The 24878-nt window shown below is 43.9% G+C and overlaps 2 protein-coding genes across 2 annotated transcripts in view; one reads left to right on the top strand and one right to left on the bottom strand.

Annotated features, from left to right (window-relative positions):
* LOC106656607 (protein TANC2) overlaps window positions 1-24878 on the bottom strand; it is a 44334-nt gene that overhangs the window by 5948 nt on the left and 13508 nt on the right. Inside the window, exons 2-6 of the mRNA XM_023463261.1 lie at window positions 3699-4201; window positions 3520-3601; window positions 2962-3135; window positions 1338-2099; window positions 6-1102 (exon numbers count right to left, since the gene is read on the bottom strand). Coding sequence (XP_023319029.1) covers window positions 6-1102; window positions 1338-2099; window positions 2962-3135; window positions 3520-3601; window positions 3699-4201 — 2618 coding nt within the window. The remainder of the gene's footprint in view (window positions 1-5; window positions 1103-1337; window positions 2100-2961; window positions 3136-3519; window positions 3602-3698; window positions 4202-24878) is intronic.
* Window positions 5075-8447, top strand: LOC106656685 (probable E3 ubiquitin-protein ligase bre1). Its single transcript, XM_014377769.2, has 2 exons — window positions 5075-6106; window positions 6486-8447. Exons 1-2 carry the CDS (start codon window positions 5485-5487, stop codon window positions 7484-7486), a joined length of 1623 nt encoding a protein of 540 aa, XP_014233255.1. The 5' UTR covers window positions 5075-5484; the 3' UTR covers window positions 7487-8447.

The raw sequence follows: 24878 nt of genomic DNA, 5'->3' as shown, positions 1-24878 counted from the left end.
CTCACTTTGTAACTGGACGATTTGGCTACGAGATGTCCGCTCTCGAGCAGATCCAGGGTCATCTTGGCGAAGAGGAAGCTGCCCTGGGCGAGATTCAGCAGGTGGGCGGCGAAGCGCGACGCCTCGACCGCCGACGACTTGGTCGTCTGATGATGATTATGATGATGATAATGATTCTGAGACCCGGCCGCCGTCACGTTGGCCTGTATCGCCGGGCTCTGACTGATCCTCAGATTTATGTAGTCAGCCAAATCGCGGCTGACGTTGAGGGCTTGATCGACCTGCAGTCCCGCCGCAGCAGCAGCACCACCACCAGCCCTACCGCCGCTACCGCTGCCGCTTCTACTGTCGAGGCAGAGTCGCGGATAGGCCAGCTGCTTGGCGCACTGATCGACCAGCTGGCTGCGCACCGTCACCACGAGCTTCAGCCAACTGGGCAGACCGGCGGCGTGACGGGCCAGGAAGCTCGCCACGGTGTCGCCGCGATCGGGCGCGTGATACTCGGCGGCGCAGACCGCGTCCACGAGCACGAGCAGCCGACAGTCGGGCAGTCTGCCGGCTCTGCGGAGCAGCTGCAGCGGCTCGAGGACGCCCCGCTGCAGGGCCAGATCCGGATCGACGGTGCACTCCTTCTGGCTGAGGGCGCCCTGCAAATGCGGCTCCGACAGCAGGTACTCGCGATATGCGGCGAGCTGGGGCGCCTGGCAGAGCTGAGCCGCCAGCGAGTGCACGAGATCGGGCACCAGGCAGGTGGCGTTGTTCTCCGTCTGGCAGAAGTGATAGGCCACCACGCTGGTGGCGAGATCCTGGAGCAGGGACTCGGTGCAGCTGCCGATCTCCAAAGAGGCCGTAGTCGTCGTTCGATGATCGGCCTTGTGCTTGCGACCGAAGCAGCTGCGATCGACCAGCTGGAGCACGAGGGCGGTCTTGCCGGTGCCGGGCGAGCCGACGACCAGGGCCCCGGGTGCCGTGCCCTCGACCACCTGCTTGAGCTCCTGCAGCAGCCACTGGCGGCCGACGAACAGGGGCTCGCTCTCGACCTGCGGCACCTCGAAAAACAGCGGCTTCAGCTGCAGCTGCGCCTGCTGCTGCAGGAATCGAACTGCCGAAAACATAGGCCAGAGATTAGTATGCAATCGAGTTCGATATTCGAGTCATTTATTATCAAATTATTAGATTTAATGAGTCAAAAAAAGTTAATATAAAAATAATTAAAATATATCGTGCTTTGCTACTTTATTTTTTTTTTAGTAAATTTTGATCAACTCCAGTGTTTAAAATTTGAATCATTTTTTAGAAAAATTAAATTATATTAGGAATCGTCCGTGTACACTCACTCTGCGGATCCAAGCCGGGCCCTTTGTAATTGTAGGCCCTCGCCGATCTGCGCGCGTGCTGATGCCTCCTGCTGTTCTTGGCCGATCCACCGGCCTGTTGTTGCTGATCGCCGACGACGACGATCTGTCCGTTGGTCACGGAGTGTCGCCGCCTCGAGACTCGCGGACTCTCGGTCGAGCTGGCGTTCGACAGGCCCGAGATCGAGACGCCCGACTGCTGCGACATCGACATGGACGTCGAGGCGGACGTCGAGATGGACGCGACGCTTCCGGCATTGCTGCTTGTCTGCTGCTGCTGCTGGTGTTGCAACTGTTGATACTTCTTGCTGCCTTTACCGGCGGACGATCTCAGCCGCGAGAATTTGTGCTGCAGCAGAGGACTGCAGGCCGCCGAGATGCCGCCGCGCAGAGTAGCCCGAGCACTGCTGCCGTTGCTGTTGTTGTTGTTGTTCGCGTTGCAGATCTCGGCCTCGCTCGACGCGCCCGTGAGCGTCGAAACGGGACTAGTGTTGGTCGAAGCTGCCGCGGGTGGTAATCGAGCCGACGACGTCTGATCTGTTTCGTTCTTCGCCACCGAACTGGCCCTCGTCGCCGGAGCGGAACGTAGTTTTTGATGATGCGACGAGGACGATTGATGATGGTGATCGTTGCCCAGGAGCAGGCCCAGACGCATGTACAGGTCCGAGTTGCCGGAACGTCGCGTCGACTGACCGACTCCAGCGCCGTTGGTTTCTTTGGTCGTGCCGATGATGCCTTCATCTTCTGTAAAGCAGAAAAGAGTATGAGAATACATTTTTTTTTCGTTTCTTTGAATTTCATAATTGTTTTATTCAAAAAAGATGCACTCCAGCAAATTCTAAAGGGGACTAACTCTTTTTTTCGACTACGATGAGTATCATGCTCAAACACGGAAGGAAATAACAAAAACACTATAGATGGAAGGTGTGATCAAACAAGCAGCACAAAAAATACAGTACTACAGTAACACTGAGATATCCACTCTCTACGAACAAATCCAGGCAATCGACGTCGAACCAAGCTGCTCAGCTCTGAAATGCGTCGAAAAAAAATTTTCCCTTTTTTTAAAAGTCATAAAGCACCATACGTAAAAGTTCACATTCAATGAAACAGAATTCTACATTAAGTAAAAATAATAGAAAAAAAAGATACACAAACACGCACGTACACACACACGAGCACTCGCAGGCGCACAATTCGAGAGAAAAAAAAGAGAGAAAAAAAAACAGAGCACACGGGAAAAAATGTCCCTGCCTGGTAATTTGTGGGCCGAGCAATTGTTATCGACTTCGTCGTGGTCGTCGTCGCAATTATCGTTGCTGGCGTTGTTGGCGATGAGCTGATTGAGGCCGCACTGGCTCGAGCCCTGGCTGCTGCTCCACAGCGAGCGTATCTTGCCGAGCACGGCGCCCGGCCACTGCGACTTGCCCTCCCAGGAAGCCGTCATCCACGCTAACGTACGATAATATACATGTCGTGAACGAAATTGCGATACGTGTTTACAAAGAGGGTTTAGAAAAAAAAAGAATCGTCGATGCAATGTATTGTATAGGTTTTCAACGCGGCTAGAAACTTTCTATTTGGTAAAGTAAAAAATTGATCTCACCTGATATCGCTGAAGGACTCTCGCTGTCGGCGGGATTCTCGGTCGATCTTTCGCGCTTGTTGTTGTTATTGTTGTTGTTGATGAGCAGCTGCTTGTGTGCCGAGGAGCCGAAGGGACTGCGCAGCTTGCCGTTGAGGAAAAACTTTTTACGCTGACTCGGTGGCGTGGGACAACCTTTTTGAAATTAGATGAAAAAACAGACAAAAGTTAAAGCCAGAAGATATTTGGTACTGATTCGTAGTTGTAGTTAAAATGAGAATGAAATGATTTTGAACGGAGCATGCATTTAGTTTTTTAATTTTAGAGATTGCCTATTGGTTCGTTTTAATTATTGTTTCACGAATGAAAGAAAACAAAGTTAATGTTATTTCTTTGAAAATATACGGTGAACATACGAAGTGTATGTTTTGAACTATTTTTAGCGAGCTAATTTTCATTTTACTGCTTTTTTACGCATATAGATGATAACTGTTTATTTATTATTTTTTTAGAACATTCGTGACATCTAACTTTATGTCATGTTTAATTTTTAAATACATCTTATCAATATCAACTTACTTTTGGTCATGTCCTGAGATTTGAGCCGCGACTCGGGCAGAATCGGAGGTTTTCCTTTCAACAGTTTCACATCGTCGTTGGCCTGTGCGTAGTCCATAAACATAAAGGCGAAAAAAACATTAGCCACACACGACCTACAGAACGCAAGAGATAAGGAAAATAGTTGTCAGTAGGCATACCTTGATCGTCGACGTTTTGAAATTCTTCGAATTCTTCTGCCTGGCGCAGAGCGAGGCGCTCTCCAGCCAGTCTCCGCCCGCTGCGCTGCTCTGCCGACTGCCGGCGAATCCGCGAGTCCTCCTCCCTTTCGGCCTCAGAAACGACGACTCGTTCTCGTCGTCGTTTTCCTCGTCGTAATCATCGTCGATGTCATCGTCCGCGTCGATATCGTCTTCATCGTCATCGTCCTCGAACGACTTGCTGCTGCTCGCGTTGAAGTTGTTGTTGCTATACGGCAGACAGCTGCAGAGGGGACAGATTTGGGTGCGCACGAGGCAGGAGTAGCAGCGGTCGTGGCCGCACGAGTCGATCAGTCGGCGCTTTTTGCCCTTGTCGAAGGGCATCTCGCAGGACGGGCAGAGATGCGACGCGGAGATGCCGATGCCGCTCGTCGATGCCGAGCCATTGAGGCCACCGCCACCGCCACCTGTTGAATCCACGAGGGCGCGAATCTGTGCCAGATCTGTAAAACGATTCAATTGGAAGGCGTGAGAATTATCGTACGTGCGAAGGGCGAGATAATTTTATAATATCGTTCGTTTTAATCTATGTATCTATAGGGTCTAAATATTGATGGAACTTTAAGAGACTCCATTTAGTCGTGAAATAATTGGGAAAATATTATCGCAGCAATCAAATTGTAAATGGCATCAAAGTTTTTGAATATTTCGAAGCATTGGCATGGACATTGTACTTACATAATACTATGCAAGTTAAAATGAGTAGAAAGTAATAATAATAGTAAAAGAAAGGCATTAAGATAATAAATCGATTTATGGTTTCGAAAATTAATTTGTCGTGATTAATTAAGTATTTCAAATAGCATATTGACGCAGTAGCAATTAAAATTTTATTCGTGTTAGTATACGGCAGCTCTCGAGTTCGCTGCCTATACTCATATACGATCATATTCATAGAAAACACATTTTGAGATTATCAAAAAGCGTCAACGTAACAAAAATCCACTACAGGTGAATCGTTACGTATGCCTCTTCGCGGTAAAGCGACCATTTCGTGTCGTAGGTATAAAATACAAGCAACTTGTCGCGCGCGGCGAATATCGTTACGTAAGAACACCACACGCGCGCACACGTACGTAAATCGGAGCGACTTTTCCGAAGCCCCATCGATGTCCCGTATACCCGTATACCTATGCCTACGTACAAACACACACGACATTTCATAGTACGTTGTCGTACATGTACAATCGCATTCGGCATTGCCTCCAACTCCGGCAGCTGTAAAAATAACACAGGCAGCGCCACGAGCGGAGACTCGGAGCAGCGGCGCAGCATACACGCGCGCTCCGAAGCAAGCAGTCTCCGTATAGCGTCGGCGTCCGCGACACGCAGTAGCCAACGCCATACGTACCATCATCGCCGCATTGCGGACTGTGCAGTTGCAGCTAACTGCATCGTTTCGTGTGTGCGTGCGCGTGTGTGTGTGTGTCGTTGCAACTCCGCGCGCTACATAACAACACGCATAAAGTTACTCCGATATATCCGTAATATATGTTATACAGAAGTGTAAAAGAGAGTGGGCAGCAGACTACTATCGTATCTTCCCTCGTCGCTCCGTTGTTACCGCGCGGTACGCAAAATTTTTCCTCGTGTTAATTGCCGAGTCGAGTTTGTTTTCTAACCTTCAAGCTACGTCCATGTTTTTGTTCGTCGTTCTCAAGTGTTAGATCGTGCCGAGAGAAAGTTCACTATTTCTTTCTCTTTTAAATAAAAAAACATCATCGAAATGTCAAACAGTACAACGCCAGTTTCGGAGGCGCGTCTGCGTCGCAGACCAGCTCGCTACTCGCCGGACAACATGCAGCCTAGCAGCAGCTCGAACAACAACAACAACAGCAGCAGCAGTCGAAACAACTCCGGTGCCGACAGCTCGCAGCAGCTGCAGTACCAAGCCACGAATGGCGAGACGTCGATCGCCGCCAGTGGTGGTGCTGCTGCCGGTGCCGCTGCTGATCCCCATCAGGACGAGCTGCTGAGACTGGCCGCTCTGGCGGAGAAGGGACTGCTTCCCGAGGGCAGCGAAAACAACAGCGGCCAGAGCGTGACAACGCGCTCCAAGACACCCCGGATCAACTTGGGTTACAAAAAGCGCAAGTACACGCGCAGGAAGCCTGTCAACAACAATGGCTCGTTCGTCAACAACGGCAATGGCAACGAGCAGCAGGCCACACCACCCCAGCCACCGACCAAGAGGCCCCGAGTTGCCAACGTGCTTCTCGAAAACGAGATACTCATTGACGAAATCAGAGCGAGGAAAGCCCTGTGGATGAGGACCCACGATCAGCACCACTCGAATCTCCTCACTGCGCCACTCTGGGACGAAATTGCCAATATTCTCGACTCTACTCGTAAGTTAATCAAGTTACTTTTGTTTTCTTTTTTAACTGAAGAAGAAAACTTCGTTAAAAAGAGTATAAAGTGTGAACATTTCTAACATTCGCGACATATTTCACCTATGTTGCCCAACCGATTTGCAATGTAAACTCTCGTTCACGCTCGTAAAAGCAAGATTCTTACGTCACATTTACAAGTTAATGTTGAAACTATATAAATAACATACTTAAGAAAAACAGCGTTAGATAAAAGTTAATACTAACGTCTGCTTAAATTTTTTCATTAACCCTGCGTCATAATTTTTTTTTGAGACGATTGATATTTATACTTAAATTACTGTTGCTATTTTTATAATTATATTTGTACTAATGACAAATTATTGTTTTAATTTAGCGGAAAATGTCAAAAGAAGATGGAAGAGCATGAAGGATCATTACAGACGCGAATTGAAAAAAGAAATGACAGACCCAGCATCACCTAAGTCTCCGTGGCCTTATTACAAGAAAATGAAGTTCATGAAAAGTCAGATGTTTGTGTCTATGCGTAGAACAGATGGTGATCAAGAGTTAGAAATTCTTAGTGCAGATGAGGAAGACTTAACCAATGAATGGCAAAATAGTTTACCCCGTAAGAGGGAAATAATGGATGATTCCGAAGCTATGGATCAATATGGCTTAGACTCAGAGATGAGACAATTAGTAAAGTATGAAAATCGTGTACTTGCTGAATCTAACGCTGAACAAGTAGATGATTCTCAAGAAGACATGGAGCAACAACAAATTCCAGAAGAAGAACAAGAAGAACAAGAAGTAGAAGAAGAGGAGGAAGAACAAGAGGTAGAACAAGACGATGAACAGGATGGTTTGCAAGATGAAAGTTTGCAAGATCATAATCCACTAGATTCTACCATAACTTCGATAGAAAATTTGGTACATATGCCAAATATGACCACAACAACAGCATCTGCGCTATCTCAAAGAATGTCTATGGAACATCAGAATCAACAACTCAATGGTATGATGAATCAATCACCATCTGCGCATATTAATAATAGTTTGAATGAAATGCCAGATAGACATTCAGTAATGCAACATATTAATAACATTCAACCAAGTTCTGGAATACAACAAAGAGTCAATATTGATGCTCTAAGACAACAAAATAACATGGCTGGTTTACAGCAGCAGGTGCATATTAATAGACTGGAGCATCCTCAAATGCAACAGCCGGTGAATAATAGTGAAAATATGATAAGTGATGACTATCACTTCTTCATGAGCTTAGTACCTCATGTTAAACACTTTAATACAATTCAGAAACTTAAAGTTCGAAGTCGAATCCAACAAATTATCTTAGATGAAATAAGTAACAGTCATGATCCTCTGGCAAACTGAACAGCTTTAGTTAAACAATATCATTTATTTATTGTAAAATGTGAAGTGAAACCATGTAAATATAATATTATTACTTTAGATATTAAGTTAGATTTTTGAAGATTGTAGCAAAATAATTAATTTCACGATGGTGAATTGATGAAACAATGATATTCATTCTTCTACTGCGAATCATCACAGACTATATAATTTAAAACCAAAAGCAATTAATAGTTTAAAAACATTTGCTTTTTGTAAATAGTAAAGACTTTAGGAGTACTATCTATAAACTTGATCAGTTTTTGTGTCTGAAGTGACCTTAAATCATTTTTTTCTTCAATTAATACAAAAGTCAAAAAAGCAGTTTGGGAACAGAATCTAACTAAAATATTGCAGTGTTCTATGCCATTCCAAGTTGTTTAAATTTTTGAAATTGTAATTATTAAACTTCTGAGATATATTGGCAGTTTTTAAGCTTTGTGTAAATATGTTATATTTTAATCACACACATCTTTATGAATGATATCATGTATATCATTTTACATGGTAGATTAAATAGCACGTCATAAAAAATTCCTAAATTCAAATGTGTGATTGCGTATGAGCATGGTGAAAATACTGTTTTTCAATTATTAAAGTATGTAACAATAAGAGGGTGTATTATAGTATAAATATTCATAAAAACAAGCAATGCAAAAGAAGTATATCGTTTTATTTAATATTTGTATGACTTTACGATTAGATCATTTGAATAACGATTAAAAAGTTTTATCAATGGATTCTCTTATATAAAGAAAAAGAATATTGATGTGTTCTACTAATATGATGTGAATCGCATCTTCGAGGTAAATGCATCAAAACCACTGAATGTACAAATGTATGTTAATATCATACCAAATTTTTGTAATTTGTTACCCACTAGACACGTAGATTCACTGTCGATCGAGGAGAAATAAACAATTGAATTGTATAAATAGAAAAAGATCAGTCTGTTTCAATATTATTTCTGTTTTGGAACCACCAAACTAACGAACGATAAACGCGAATGAAAAAAATGTACACGCGACGATTAATTTTACGCTCGACGATCGTTCGTCAAAATTGCATCGCGATGTATCAGCACTTGTGCGGCGAAAACGGATTACCCACCGCGCGCGGCAGCGGCAAACTAGTTTTCATTATCGGCACCGAGACGCGCCACGCATTTGTCGCGGCCGCGATTCGCGGGGTTGATAATATTGTACATTTTTCCGCACGCGTGTACATATGGAAATGAGAAATGCGTCACTGCGTTATCGGTATCATAAGTACGGCGCCAGTGCGTTTTTCTCTCTCTCTCTCTCTTTTAATTTGTCTCGGGAGGCAGAGCGCAGCTTCCGTGGCAGCTGTATGTAAACTATTTAGCCTCGACTCCGTAAGAAAGACTGAAAAACATTTCTCTCTCGAGAGAGAGAGATAAGGCGAGTCGTGTGTGTTGCAGCGATAATGCGTGTAATATACTCGAGACGCGCGCAATTCCTATATAAAAGGCGGAATTCGGCGCGGTAATGAGCGGTGCGCGTTTATCGACGTGTATTCATTTGTAAGTGGGAAAGTTAATTAATGAACCGAAGACGCTGCAGCGATTTGTCTTTGAAGCACAAAACGACCTGTTGCATTTAATAATCCGAGATTTATCAACGACAGAAGTCGAATTTTCAGAAAACGAATCCTTTTCCTTTTTTCTGCGCACAAACGCAATTATGCCAACACCACATCTCGAGTTGCATTTATACACGCGTGCGCCAGCTCGTATACGTAAATAATCGTGATTAATTGAATCTCTCAGGTGGGGCCCCGAGTAAAAAAAAGTCCCAACACGAGACTCCAGGCGGCAGCGGCGACGCATTCGACAATTTATAAGCTCGGTGTTATTTCGCTGCTCGCTTCTGAGCGTGCACGCGAGAGAAACTCGGCCGCGACGACGACAACGACAATAATTATATTTATTTTCTCCTTTCGTTGGCAATTGCATCGCGCGGCGTCAACTGTTTCTCTCGAAATATGTGAAACTGCAGCAGTACGACGACGACGCTGACGCTCAGCCTCGAGAGACGTACAAAATGTTCAGCAAAAGAAAGAGAGAAAGAAAATGCAGACGCGCTTGCAGGATTTAAAACCGTTACAACACCGCCACCAGTGCTCGGTGAATCAAAAAAAANGTGCTCGGTGAATAAAAAAAAAAAAAAAAGCGAAAGACAAAAAAAAACAAACAACGACTGCGGGTCCTATCGCGTCTTCTTATCTATTCGCGAGCTGTGCCGCGCTTATCTTTTTTCGCGAGTCGGTGCCGGTACATAAACGTACACATATAGGTATATATGAATGCACCGGTGCCCCAAGATCGCGCGCGAAATCGGCGAAAGGGAAAGGTTTTAGCAGTGGTATACGTATGGTGGCGATTTGTTTAGGCGCGCGGACACGATATCGAATGCTGCATGCAAAGCCGTAGAAATGCCTCCAGGGTTAATTCTTTTTTTCTCCTCCTTCTTCTTCTTCTTTAACGCGATCGTGTCTGTATAATGCACCGACGCGATGCGCCACTACAAGACGGCTCCTATCGCTACGCGGAAAAGAAACCTCCAAGTGCAACGACCCTCGAGCTATATACGAGTTGCGATCGACGAATTTGATCATCGCGAACACGTGATGATTCAGGCGCAGCGAGAGGCAAAGCGATGAAATTCAATCTTTTTAACGTCTCGATCGACGACGAAAAAAAAGAGGGCGAAAAGAGGTGTGCGAGAGAGAAAAAAAAGAATATAATAATAACGCTCGCTCGGGCGAACGATTCCGATTTTTCTGCGGGTTATGTGAATCTCATGGGGCGCAGCTCGCGCGCTTGTTTGCGGTAGCTTTTTCAGCATAAATGCCTGTATATATACAATAATGCTCGAACATATATATAACGTTATAAAGTGCAACGGAGATAGTGTGCGGTGTATATAGCTCGGGTTAAAATTGATATGCTCTCGCCGGCGCACACACTCGCAGACACATTTCTGTCGGCGCTGATAAATCTCGGCAAGTGTGTATGTTTGTGTCGAGTACTTTTTTACTTTCCTCGTCTCGTACACACACTGTGATATAGGCTCGAGGCGATTCGCATTTTATACGTTATAAACGCGCTTCTTTAATGGAGCCCGCGCACTACACGGATTCTCCGCCGCTTATAATAATACTCGCAATAATATCGCGAGCGGAGCGCACCGTGAAGGATTCCACGCGTGCCGATGCGTGCGGGGCTGTCTGCTATGCAATCGTGCAAAATTTATCCCCCNCCCCCCCCCCCCCCCCCCGCGTACGACGGATCTCTGCTATGATACAGTTCGACTTTCGATGGCTCGCGCTCATTGTTTCCGACCTGTATACTCGACTTGGTTGTGTATCTTAATCGGTTGTGCCGCGGAATGTGTCGGCTTTTTTTCGCCCGGGCGTATCCTAATTTGTACAGATCACGTACTTTCACACCAACTCGATACGAGTATCCAAATCTCGAGGTTTTATTGTCCTCCGCAAACATTACGTTACATGAAATATGATACATTTGCACCAATCATCGTCGAAAATTTCATCATCGCTCGCCGAAATCATCATCTACATCATCATCATCATCAATATTTTTGCTTTACGGACTGCAAAGATTATATTATATTATTCTCGGAAGCGATCAACGAGCTAATTCTCGTGTAATATACGCATGCATCGGGGCCACTTAAGCCTCTCTCAACGATCGAGCGGCGAAAAACATCTCGCCCGCAACATTTTTCATATATTAACCGTAGCATGTGTCTGTGTGTGTCTGTGCGCGAAATCGTTGGCTCATGATCGTTACGATATGCGAAGAACATAGCAATAAACGCAGCACGATCTATTGCGGGATCGTAGAACGTATATCTATTCCGATCGTGTGGTTGCTTGCACTTTAGATCCATATTATGTACCCGTATCGACAGCTACAGGCCGCATCGAATTGTCAATCATCGCCGATATTACGCCGGCTTTATGCAGTGGACTACAACATTTTATGTTACTGTTGGATCATCTCTACAATACTTTTCAACTTTTTCACGTGGAACTTCTTATGTCGAGCTGAGTGTGAGTAACTAATACTTTTAAAACTGAGCAAACGCGAAAATCGTAGGTTTTTATACGTATAGTCGTATTAGCGCATATTATGATTGGTCGACGTTCGGCAGTAACGTCGAGTGATATCTGCTCGCTCGCCTCGGTCTCAGCGGCGGCAGTATTAGCCCGCCTGATTTTATATTACTGTTCGCAGAATCGGCGCTTATCGCGCTCGTGCCTTTGCAACGTCTATTTTGATGGTGTATTTTGCGTCGAGTAGCTCTGTTTCTCTCGCTCTGTGCGCGTTCGTGCAGGATTCTTTAAGTCAGTCGAGCACGTACATAACTCTAACAGTAGCTCGCGCACACTCTTACCTTCCATTGTAAAGTTAAGTCAGTACGCGTTTAGACGCCGCAGTGTAAACAGAGGAACTGATCGCGTCTATACTGCAGAAAGTGATTCTCGCGACGAAAAAAGTCAACAACGCACAGCAGCTCGCACGCACCGTTTAACCTCAATTGTGTAGTGGTCATCAGTATTATAGTTACGACGCCGCAGTGTATGCAGCTACAAAGATCACAACGACTGCATTTAGTGATTGTCGTGTCGTAGGATAAAAATTTTGAATTTCAAGCAATTGTGTTTGTGTGATTGTAAAGAACAATGAATACGCAGTGGGTATGCCTTACGCGCCGCGAATTCGGGCTCTCAACCTACTGGGAAATATTGAAATCTATGCGTAAAGAGATGGATTGGGAGGTCGAAGAAGAGCGTCGTAAATTACTTCATAAACTTTATCCCTTAATCAGAGAATGGGCACAACTACCTCAAGATCTACGAGAGTTTTTCCGACCCGAAGAAATCGATTGGCTCCTCGTGGAGGCTGTAAGTGACGAATATGAATTCAATAATCAAGGACGATTCATCAAGATGGTGGCTAGCTCCGGTTACAAAGGCGAGCTCGAAGTTGATGAAGACGGCAAGCCATTTCTGCGTCGCACCACTTTAGTACATCTTGCGGCTAGACTCAAGGACGACGACTACGTGATGAAACAATTTTTCAGAATATACAATAGATTTGATGAAAATTACACCATCGACGACGGCCTAACAAATTTCCATGTGGCCTGTGCGCTTGGCTATAAAGACGTGGTCGAGAAATTTCTCGAGCTCGACAAGGATTTCAATCGCCTCGTGCAAAAAACCAATGATTCGCCGCTACACTTGGCTATCTACTTCGGTCACAAAGAAGTGGTCGAGTTGCTGCTGAGAAACGGCGCCGATCCCAATCTAGCTGATGCCAAAGGTTTGACTCCTCTGCACGTTATTTGCAAGAGAGACAAAAACGATGATGGCTTGCTGGAACAGTTTTTCGAGATCAACGAAGAAAAACATCAACTTGTACAAGTCAATGCCCGGGACACGTTTGGTAACACGCCATTGCACTCGCTATATCAATTCGCGCGTTATGACCAATATGAGGTGACCGAATTTCTGCTGGAAAAAGGCGCCGATCCTAACTTGGCTAACGAGGATGGATCGACACTTTTGCACGTTATTTGCAAAAGAGACAGTAAGGATGATGGCTCGTTAATGCAGGTGTTAAACTATCTTTGCAATAAAGTCAATCGGCCCGTGCAGGTCGATGTCGTGGACAAGCTGATGGGCCAGACACCGCTGCACTTGGCTGTGGAGTATTGTCAAGAATATACGGCGGAGGACCTACTGACAAGAGGCGCCGATCCAAATCTAGCCGATGTGGAGGGATTGACGCCTCTGCACATTATTTGCCAGCGACGACCCGGGGATGACTTCGCCGCTTCATTTTTTTCTCACACTGACGAGCTCCAACGGTCAGTGCTGGTCAACGCTCGGGACAAGTTGGGTCGGACACCGCTTCAATCGGCCGTGGCGAGATTCTTGCCGGAAACCGTCAACGAACTCTTGAATCGTGGTGCTGATCTGTCCAGCTTCGTTTTCCCCACCGATAGCTACTTTAGTGAAAAATGTAACCCGCATAAATATTGTTGGCTCACTTTCAAATTGAGACTAGCATCAGGCGCTCTGGACGTCGTGAAAAATCTTGAAAAAAGAGGATATGAATTTAAGCAAAGCGACGCCTTAACGGTCATGAAATTTTTTGCTAAGAACGAATTGTTCGTGAAGTCGTCGGATCTTGAAAAATCTTGGCTCGACGACGAGGAGTTTGTGAGCGTAGCGGAAAAAATAATAATACGCGAGAAAATGTCGCTCTACGACTTAATTCAGTTAAACTCCATAGAGGCAGCGAATCTTCTCATTCGTACGGATTTTAAACAAGGTTATAGCGAGGACTTCGATGAAGCAAGCTTTTTCAGATTTGAAAAAGTACCCAAAGAACCTAGTCAGGCTTGTGCTCAGCATCTGTCCGAGATAATATCGAGAGAATTTTTCCGGCGCTGGTCACTGGAACCTCTTCTGGAGCTGACGAGCCACTACCGGCTGCCGATTCTCTGTTGTGAAATTATCATTGAGAAGCTAACGAATGAAGATTTATGTAATGTTTGCTTGGCGGCTGCAGGACAAAACTCATGATGGTATTTTTGTTCTTTTCATACCCATTATTGTTTTATGTAGTAAATTTTCTTTTCTATTTCAATAAATACATTTAAAAAAATTAATTCATTAATTTACTCAGACTTTAGTTTTATCGTGTTCTTTTTCTCTCTTTTACTTTGGCTATCATCATCTCCGCTCGCAATTCTTTCATTCTAACCCTTATTTTTACCCAAAAGAAGTAAGAAACGATCGATCTCTCTCGCGTTTTATTCGCACCGCGGATATTGAAATACTCTTTCTCCTGCTGATGCGCGACCGCAGTCAGTGCAAGCGCGCCAGCGCGTTATACACAGCTAATGGACCGGAACAGATCGATATCTCGTGGCGCTCGCGAATCTCCTTTATTTTCAAAAAAAAAAAAAAAAAAAAAAAAAATAACGACAAGAACAAAAATCAGCAAATCGTTATCAAGTCGAGTAAGATGCGCTTTCGATACGCGCCGACAAAAAGATATTGGAGACTCGAGAAGACAACGATTCTGCGCAGCGACACATAAAAAGATAAGCGAAGAAAGAAAAAGAGAGAGAGAGAGAGAGAGAAGAATGTACGGGGGTAACGAGAAAGGTTGAGCGCAAACACGCATGTACGTATTATAATATAGCGTTTATTTTATTGCATGTAATGGGTTTGCTTAATGGGTATTTTCAATTAGCCCGCGCCGCAGCTGGCTCGAGTCTCTTGTGTGTGTGTGTATAATACCGATCTTTCTCTCTGCCGCTATACAGCAGCGGCACATAAGCGCGAAAGGATCTTCGCCGACTCGATGCTTTATTGTAATTATCATTGGTGTATGTACACGGCATATCCGTATGAGTGAGATACATTACGATGTTAAGATTTTTTCTTCTCCTTCTTCAACGCAGTAGAGTTGAGCATAAAATATATAATTTGTAAATAAAATCTCCGACGAGTGATAAATTTCAACGTAAAAAAATCGACCCGCATTATAAATTGTAGTACTCGTATACCGACACTTGAAATTCGACACAAGCTTCAATACGTAGGGGTGCGGATCGTTCAATCCTCGACGAGCTCATTATGTGCCAATTTAAAAATTGAGCCATATTGTGCTTCGTGGCACCGCGCGAATCTCGTCTTGTCGTATAATATGCCAATGCTATATTACATAGAGTTTATTGCGCCATGAGACGCGAAACAAATCGGGGGTGACGTGCGCCCAGAGAGATACCGATCCTGACACGGACACAATGAGCACAATTTTATGCCTCGATGTGTATAGTACCCTTCACATTATAAGCTTTGAAAAGCCAATATGTTTATTCGTCAGCTCTTTTTGCAATCAGACTGTCTATAGGAGTTGCTCGAAAACATAATTACGAAATTGAAGAATCGGCATCGAGATATCGAGAGAAGCTAAACGTATCGATTCGCTTTGAACGTGCTTATAACGAATAAATAAATAAATAAACACTAGATGAATAGCCCGCATTGTGCAACAGGTGCGCAACTACAATAATAAAATAATATGATTCATCGTGCACGCGATACAAGACGACGACGATCCGGAAGAATTAGCCAAACGAGCATATACATTATCGTGCATCACAGAGTTAAATCCGAAGCAATGTTGTACATTATTGGGCTTGCATGTATAGGCGCGTGGCAGCACACACACACGCACACAATATATTACATACAGAATTAGCACTCTGCCCCTGCGTACGTGCGCGTCTTCATCTTATAACTCGAGCCCAGCAGGATATGTAAGCCGAGGAGATCAGGAGTCGACCGGGTCCCCCGACTGGAATCGAACTCTCTCGTAATATCTCGTGTGCAGTACAGCAGGTTCACCTTACAGCGTATATACGCATCGAGAAGAGGGTTGCGCTTTTTTATAATCACGCGCGCCTGCGTATATCGGGTGCGTGCGTACGTAAACTTGCACTGCGCGACAAAAACAAAGAGATTGCATACAAAAAAAAGGAGCACTCGTGAGAAGGTAGATTTAATAATAATAATAATAGCGATGACGACGATGATAAATAAAATGTATGTATTAGTAGTGCGAGCTAACGAGCTCGTTTTGCACAATCAAGTCCCTATGTATGCGGGGTTTCATGTTTTCGCATTGCGCTACCATATTTATAATATAATATAATAATAAGTACGCGAGCACATAGTGCGGCGCCGCGTGTAAAAATCGAGAGTCGAGGTCTTGCACTACTACTATGGTAGTATACACAAGCGGAAAGTAGCCCCACGCAGCAGTGCGCGCGAGAACGAATGGTATATATACAAGAGAAGAAGCAGAAGAAGAAGAAGTCCACACGGGCGTAATGTACAAGAAGAGCTGCTACCTGTACGTATATAATAATAAAATAATGCACGGCCAACGAGCGAAGGAGAACGCGAACTGCGCGTCGCAGTTCTCGCGTCGTCGTCGTCGTCCTACTACCTCGGGGCCGGAGCTATATAATGCGCAGTTCGAGGAACGGACTTCTCGCGCTATACATAAAGGATGTGTCTCTCTCTCTCTGCTCTCCCTTAACCATGGGGCAATGTATGTATATACGTGTACGAAGAGAGAAAGAGAATCGCGAAAGAAAGAGAGAGAGAGAGAGAGAGAGAGAGAAAAGTGTGTGTGTGTATGTATGTTGTATGGCTATGTCCCCCCTCGTCATCGTGTGAGAAAAATAAGGGCATAACGTGTACACTGCGCTGTATATAGACCCTATATACGCAGGTAGTAAAAAGGCCGGCCGACCGCGACTTTCTTTTCGGGGCTTCTCTCTTTCTCTCGTTCTTGAATTTGCGGGGTAATTTCGCTGGATCGTGGATATACGCGGCTCTGATTTTCTGTCCGTATTTGTGCGTATACATTCGAGTTTCTCTGAGAGGTGTACCTGTATTATATATGTAGGGCGCGTCGCTGGTTTATATATTGTAGGATACATTGTCACATACACACTGCCTTGGTATATATCTCGTCGCGGTCGGGCGAAACCATATAGCATACGAATTTTCAGTATATCATCATATTATAAAATTGCCCGGCACACAAGTTGCAAGTGATGATTTATATTATTACTTTGTATACAACAGCGCAACGAGGAGCAGGAGGACCTTTTCTTATAAGACACTTTCTTCGTGTCGCGACTGTACGACTCGACGTTTTTATATTTTTTCAATAAAAATGTACACCGCATTTTGCCATTGACGTGTGATTTTATTCATTATATATAGTTTTTGCTGTTACAATTTACTCTCGAAATCATCGCATAGTACGTGCTGTACGCGTTTTCACATTTCGAGCCGAGTGTACGATTCGAGTGTAAATACACGTGTCTATTATGTCTAGACAAGAGAGAAAATGGGTACGAAATGCATAGATACACATGTAGCCTGGTATAACACGGGTAATAATTCGAGCGTACGCGCGCGCGAGCGGCGTCCTGGATATCAAACGAGCGTGTAAAAATTCCTCAAAACGTATACATAGGTTTTATTATGTATCGTAAACAAACGCAGACACACAGATTTTCGAGGTCGATGATTTTTTGCTCTCTCTCTCTCTCTCTCTGTTTTCCCTTGCATTTTTCTTTTTTTTTTTTTTAACACAAACCATCTAAGTGCATTATCGAACTCGCGCAGGAAGTATTATAATCGTATAATGTAGTTTTCATGTTTTCCGTATGTATGCGCTGTATATATAGAAAATGCTTCCACGCGTGGATGCGAGCCTCTGATATGTGCATTTGCGCCACAGAAGCGCACGCATGTATGTACGCGAGTTGCGCAGAACAAAACGCATAAATAATAATAATTTCTCACGTGTATATGCGCGCCCTATAACTCGCTTCTCTTGTTTCGTCGTCTTTCTCGCGCTCTCTCTCTCTCTTTTATGTATATCCGCGCACACAACGAACCCATGCGTGCGTCTGTACATAATACACGAATTCCGGCCCAATGTTCATATAATACACATACGCACACTAGTTTTACGAGAGGAAGAGAGAATAAACGGGAGCAAAAATGATCCACCGTATATAATATAGTAGCTATAGTGGTCGCGGTGGTGCAGGTGCGCGCGTTGTTGTGCTATAAATAGGAGGAACCGAAGGAGGTGCGCTTCGCGCGTGCACAAAGACGCACATATAGGATCTGCGTACTCTATAACACGCGCGCATCCTATACAGCACAGGTGTATTATTATTGTTTCCTTTGCTTTGGGGCGCGCGTTGAATCGAGAGAAGCTAGAGACTCGACTCGCTCGCGCCTCGCAACGTATATATAATAAACTAATCTCCATCTCTTTCTCGCACTTTTTCTCTCCTCCTTCTCCTCCTTCTTCCTCTACTTCATCTTCGTCTTCGTCTTCGTCTTCGTCTTCGTCTTCTCGTCGACGACGAGATGACCATGAAGCAGTTCTCGCTATAATGTGCAGGAATGTCGGTATGCGCTGGGTATATAGTACGCGAGCTAAGAGTATACAAGACCCCCCAGTTGGCCACTGGTTTTCTTCGCTCCATACCTGCTTCGGCTATGTGTATATGCATTTGCGCTAAAAATCGTTTGTTCTTTCCGCGCCCGTGAGCCGCAGCAGCGGATCAGGCCGTGGCGATTCTATTACCGATTTCTTGCTCTCTCTTCTTCCCCGCGCGCGATCGGGGGAGAATTATATACACGTGTTTCGAAAGATACTATATACTGTACACCGTGTGACACTTGTCGCGTCTCGTGCTACGGTAGGTATATATATATAATATATCGGAGAGGATGCTCCACGCTGAGATGCGCGTCGCGCACGAGAACTGATTTACGATTTTCGGAAAGGAGTGAGTGTATAAAGAGATTCGTCGTCTTTCTGGTCTGTCTATGCTGTGCCGACAAGCAACGCCGCGCGCGTGAGACGTCTTTTCGAACGCAGCTACTCTGCGAGAGGATGCTCAGAGGCCGTATGGTGCTTGTGTGTGTGTGTGTGTGTGACTCATGGACACCGCGCGCGGTATATATCTGCACCAAAGCCCAGCGGATCGTTCCGAGTAATTTTTAATTAGAATACGTGACTTCCCGCAGTTCCTCTTTCTCTTTATACCATGTTTAAACCCTATGCACGGATTATTATTAGTTTATTGCTGATTTATCTGCGAGCTTATTAATCTATATACGATCTCATTAAATGATTGTATATATCGTTGAAAATCTGCGCTTGTATTTAAAAAAGTGCACGGATCAAGGCTCGCTCGCATCGACGATACGGACTGCGGCGCAGTTGGATCGAAATCGAGGACGCTTCGTGTGTGTGTATACAAAATCGATTAATAGCTCGACTACGCGAGGATATGTGTTATATTATTAATATATTATAGACGCACGCGGAGAGAGTGAGAGTCGGCATACGTATGAAGTCAAAAGGGAATTGAGATCGGTAGCATCGATATTTACGCGTAATTGATTTTCTTTCTCGCGTACGATCGCGTGTCCGATCGATCCTCGCTCGACAATTTCTGCAATTGCGCAGACGCGTATACGAACGTCTGCGATCTTTATTCGATACTTTTTATTCTTTATTTTTAATAAAAAAATAAAAAAATAAAAACTAAGATTCGACTGGGCAGCGTAATAAGCGAAACCGGCGATAACCAGTTTTTCATTCATGAAAATGAATACGATCAAAAGCTCCGAAATCGGCGCGGTGCAGGCGCGCGCACATATATGAGCAGTTCTTTAAATAAAACGCATTTTTTGAGGTAGAATCGCGGCAAATTTTTTTTTCAACCTACGCGGATACGGACCCCCGGGAAATGTTTTTGGGGGTCCTAGGAACATGTAACCACGTAGGAACCATTGAAATTTCAATAGTGCTTATTTTCAGAGCTACTTTTGTGATTTAGGGCCGAAAAATCATGTTTTCTCGTAAATACGGCTAATTACTCAATTTCTAAGTCGCTGAAAAAGTATCAAAACTCATCTAAAAAAAATAACTGACTGCTGTGTTCAATAGGAAATTTTCTCAGCTTTCCAATGGTGCTATCAGATTTTCCCACAATTTGCTCATTCACCGAGAAAATCGCCATCAAACATGCCAAGCTAAATATCTCGAAAAACTCGGTACGGAAAAAGTGATCTTTGAGGTTTAATTTCGATTTTTCCTCGTGAAAATGAAATTTATCGAAAAATCTGAATACGCTATGAGAAAGCTGAGGAAATTTCCAATCGAAAACATATCTTGATTCATTTTTTCAGTGGAATTACGAGCTAGTTTTGATTGTAGCGAGCCGAAAACCTCGCAACCGCGCTGAATCAGCTCGGAAACAGAAAACAGCGAACAAAGTAAAAGAAATTCCCATGTATAACATTGTAATTCGACTCAAAAAATAAATGAAGATATTCTTTCGATAGAACATTTCCTCAGCTTTCTCATGGTGCAGTCAGATTTTCCGAAAAATCTCATTTCCAACCGAAAAAATCAAAAATAGGCATCAAAGATCACTTTTTCCGTACCGAGTTTTTCGAGATATTTAGCTTGGCATGTTTGATGGCAATTTTCTCGGTGAATGTGCGACTTATCGGCAAATCTGACACCACCATTGGAAAGCTGAGAAAATTTCCTTTTGAACACAGCAGTCAGTTATTTTTTTTAGATGAGTTTTGATACTTTTTCAGCGACTTAGAAATTGAGTAATTAGCTGTATTTACGAGAAAACATGATTTTTCGGCCCTAAATCACAAAAGTAGCTCTGAAAATAAGCACTATTGAAATTTCAATGGTTCCTACGTGGTTACATGTTCCTAGGACCCCCAAAAACATTTCCCGGGGGTCCGTATCCGCGTAGGTTGAAAAAAAAATTTGCCGCGATTCTACCTCAAAAAATGCGTTTTATTTAAAGAATTGCTCATATACACGCTTGATTAATTTCGCATATATATAGGCGAGTTCGATGATCGTGTCGCAACCTGTATATCTTTCTCTTTCTCTCTCTCTATAACACGTGCTATATAGTCGCGATTTATCACACAGATAAGCGAATATAAATTTCACAAGCGATATACTCGTACCCGACCAAGCGTGAGTACAACAACAAGAATTTCGCACACTTTTTTCCCAACTAGAAAAGTCATAGTGGAAGATAAAAATGTTTTAAGAAGGAAAAGCTAATTGGCATGTCTATGAGTATAAGTTGGAGGGATATATAGGCTTGTCTCTATATGCAGCATACGCACGGACTCGAAGACCGGCTAATTCGAGTGTTAGCTCGTAATATAGCAGCGGTAGCTCAAACTCGGGTCCGAGATATAAAATAGAAGCCCTCCGAGAGTAGCTCAGCGAGCTCCTAATTCATCGAGGAAACTTCTTTCTCGCTTTGGTCGTTTTTATTTTTAAATCGAGAAAACGCATCGAGCTGACGATTTTTTTATAACGCTCAACTTTTTGTTTCTCGACTCACAAATACAAATTGCCCGAGTACATTAACCGAGCGACCGCGCGTGCGTGTGATTTCGACCCACTTACGCGAGTTCCTTTTTTTTCCTGCTGGCCATTATTACAAATTATCGGACACGTGAAATTAATTTTTTTTTCTTCCTTTCTCTCTTATGGAATAACACGCGACTACTCTCGAGTCGTATCTTTCTTTATTAATTTTTTTTTTTTTTACCGCAAGATTTTTCTCTCGTCACTACGGCGCGTGTGTTGTAAAAATCGAAGGCATAAATATAATACACACAAGCCTTCATGAAGTCGCAAACGCACAGTCGGCCGCGTCGATCGATATGTTTATGCGAATCTCGCGGTTATTACGAATCGAAGCGACAATTGGCTATAGGTCGTTTAACGGAACGACAGATGCCGTTATTATGATTTTTTTGACGTCGATATTTTTTTTTGTAAAAAAAAAAATGTATTATACGAGCGTACCGATTGGGTCGCGATCTCTTCATCGCCCATCGACTTACATCTCTTAATTTCCTCTATATATAGTTCTCGTAATTACGAAAAATGCCGAAAATGTATCTTTATCTCGTCCGCACGAAGCAACATTTATAGAACGGGGGGGGATGCGGAAAAATTTATCGTGTGAAGCAACTCGTGGCCGGCGCGCAGCACGATTCTCGGTATAAATTTTTACAATAGAGAAACCACTCCCCGCACACCACCGGTCGATTTAAAATTGGCTCCGAGGCGCGTTGTCATTTAAAAGAAAAGAAGAAGTGGAAGAAGAACTGCATCGGCGCGGCGTAGCAGCCCAAAACAAAGACTGACGACCGGAGAGAGAGCAAGAGAGCTATAGCCCTAGAGTAAAAATATTCCAAGCATCTGTGTATAGGAAAAAATTGCGCTCAATTAAAAGACTGCGCTGCTCTCTTATCGGCCTCCTTTTTACTCTCTCTCTCTTTCTCTGCGTCTATCTCCCTCTTCGTGAATCTCGCGTGTCCTCTTCGTCGTCGTCCCGCGCAATACAATACGCATCGAACATTTTTTAACAGCTCGATCCGACTCGATCGTCTCGTGTAAATGCCGTATATAACAAAATGTTGTTCTATATAGCTCGAAGAGACGATCGAGAGAAGACATCGTAATTCTCGGGTCGTTGTAGTGGGCTCGACGAGCGAGAGAGAGAGTGATGCATGTATGCAGAATAAGGCAGCCACGGTATATATACACAATATTATGTACAATTGAGCAATTAAGGCGAGGGCTTCTCGTGCCTGCCGCATGCCGTACATATACGAGCTATATATCGCTTATATGTGCATGCGCAGTGGTACACACGGTGCAGTGACTTTTACACATTATCATATATTGCATAATGTGGGACAGTACCAAGCGGTATTTGCGCAGCAGTGCAGGCGCGCACGAATAGAGTTGTGTGCTGTTGCTGCTGCTGCCAGCCTCGTCAACGTTACGCCCCGCTTTTGACAACGTGTATACTTTATATGTAATAGGCTGCATGGTGTAGCATAGAATTAATTAAATTTTGCCATTTTTCCGTCGCGATCATTGGTCAATCTAATTGTTGGCTGTCACTCGTGCGTGTGCACTCGAATTTTCGAGTGCTTCAATACCGAATTCAGTAAATGTCGTTATCCTCGAAATCTTAAACTCGTATATAACTAAACGTTCGCGAACGAGCTTATTTGGCACGGCCGTACATCTACTTTCGAGCTATTACTCAATGATGACAGGAGTCGCGTGACGAAGTAATGGGATATTTGCCATTGAGACTCTTTATGATTGCGAGCGAAAATAATTCACGACGACCGCTCGATCGAATGATAAACTCATTGCGGTACATTACGGAACACGATCCGAATGTAACCACGGGATGTAAGAGTAAAGCCAAAACAATTGTCGTTGGCTAAGGGAATGTTTACTTCGTTAAAACCATATTTTGACTTATACAAATGTGTTGACTTAGTCACTAGTAGATTCATTGATTTTGAGGTACTCGCCATCTAGCGGCAGAGGTGCAAATTAAGTTTTAGCGTATTTAAAGCGTTTGAATATCCATCCAAATTTTTTGAAACTGTTAAATTGTCACTTTCAGGTCATTGATAATACGCTTAATATTTTTAACGCAATTGTAACAAATTACTAATGAGTATTGTAAAAAGTTTTAAATGGTCATCTTATGACCGTTAGTCCATTATCAACGTTGAGCATTTCTCCCGTGCTTAAAACGCGTTTATATTTTATAATCGATAAGAGACGAGCGTGCGTCACTTTCCGTCCTTTCGTCAGCGCTCGCGACTCCGCGACTACAAACTCGTCGGGCAAAATTTCATTCACGCACAAAGCGAGCGGATAAAAAAATTAAAACAAGTCGTATTTATTTTTAATACCCCGAGCGATAAATATATCGAGGATTAAAAGCTTGCCCAAAAATATAACGTCTTATACACGCGAGCACAAATTTATATTGTATATAGCACGCGGGTACGCATTAAACGCGCGAAGCTGCTAATCAAGGAGTACAAGGCGCACAAAGAAATCCCATGAGCGCGTGTAATAAAATATATAATATTAATACACGAGTGCGAAGCGCGTTTGTATATATATAAGCAGTGTCAAAGAGTGATAAACGCACGCGGGGCTTAAATATATAGCAGCGGCGGCAGCAGAGGAGGTGCACGCACGTATTATATAGTTTTAGTACCTTGTAATATTACGCCGAGGCCCTCCCGAAAAATGTCCTTTATCATCGGGACACAGAGAGACTTGAGATCCCCTCGACGTAGAGGGAGAGATAAAACCCATCGATAATAATAATAATAATAATAATAATGATAATAAATGAATGGATTGACGCCCGTCGCGTAAACCTCGTAAAAGTTAGTTATTAATTTTTTTTATTCAAGCTCTCGAGTGGCCACGGTGATTCATGTTCGTTGGCGAATTTATCGCGGCGAGGATTTTTTATTTTTTTCAACTCATCTCACGCGTCGCACACTTGCTCGAGAGCAAAGACCATATGTATACAAAAATCGCATGAATCACCGCGCGCATCGTGTATACAGTGGCGTCGCGGGCACAGGTTATATACGCGCTGAGGCATTTAAACTTGCCGATTATCAACGAAGCGGCAGCAGCAGCGGCGATCGTCGTTTTGCGCGTTTTAAAGTTTAAGCTAAGTGAATATACGGCACACGTGTATATTATAATAAATGTACGATGTGTGCGTCCGATATTGAACGGGCACGACGCAATCGTTTTGCGGCTCTCGCGAAAAATTTTTGCGCCTCTCGC

This window comes from Trichogramma pretiosum, unplaced genomic scaffold, assembly GCF_000599845.2.
Source record: "Trichogramma pretiosum strain Unisexual culture from Peru unplaced genomic scaffold, Tpre_2.0 scaffold41, whole genome shotgun sequence".
Lineage (NCBI taxonomy): Eukaryota > Metazoa > Arthropoda > Insecta > Hymenoptera > Trichogrammatidae > Trichogramma > Trichogramma pretiosum.
Note: the sequence above shows the minus strand (reverse complement) of the source record. Positions and strands in the feature narration are given on the sequence as shown.

Coding starts and splice junctions, on each gene's coding strand:
- LOC106656685 (XM_014377769.2), top strand. CDS start 5,485: ATGTCAAACAGTACAACGCCAGTTTCGGAGGCGCGTCTGCGTCGCAGA. Junction 6,107..6,485: donor CAATATTCTCGACTCTACTC/GTAAGTTAATCA, acceptor GTTTTAATTTAG/CGGAAAATGTCAAAAGAAGA.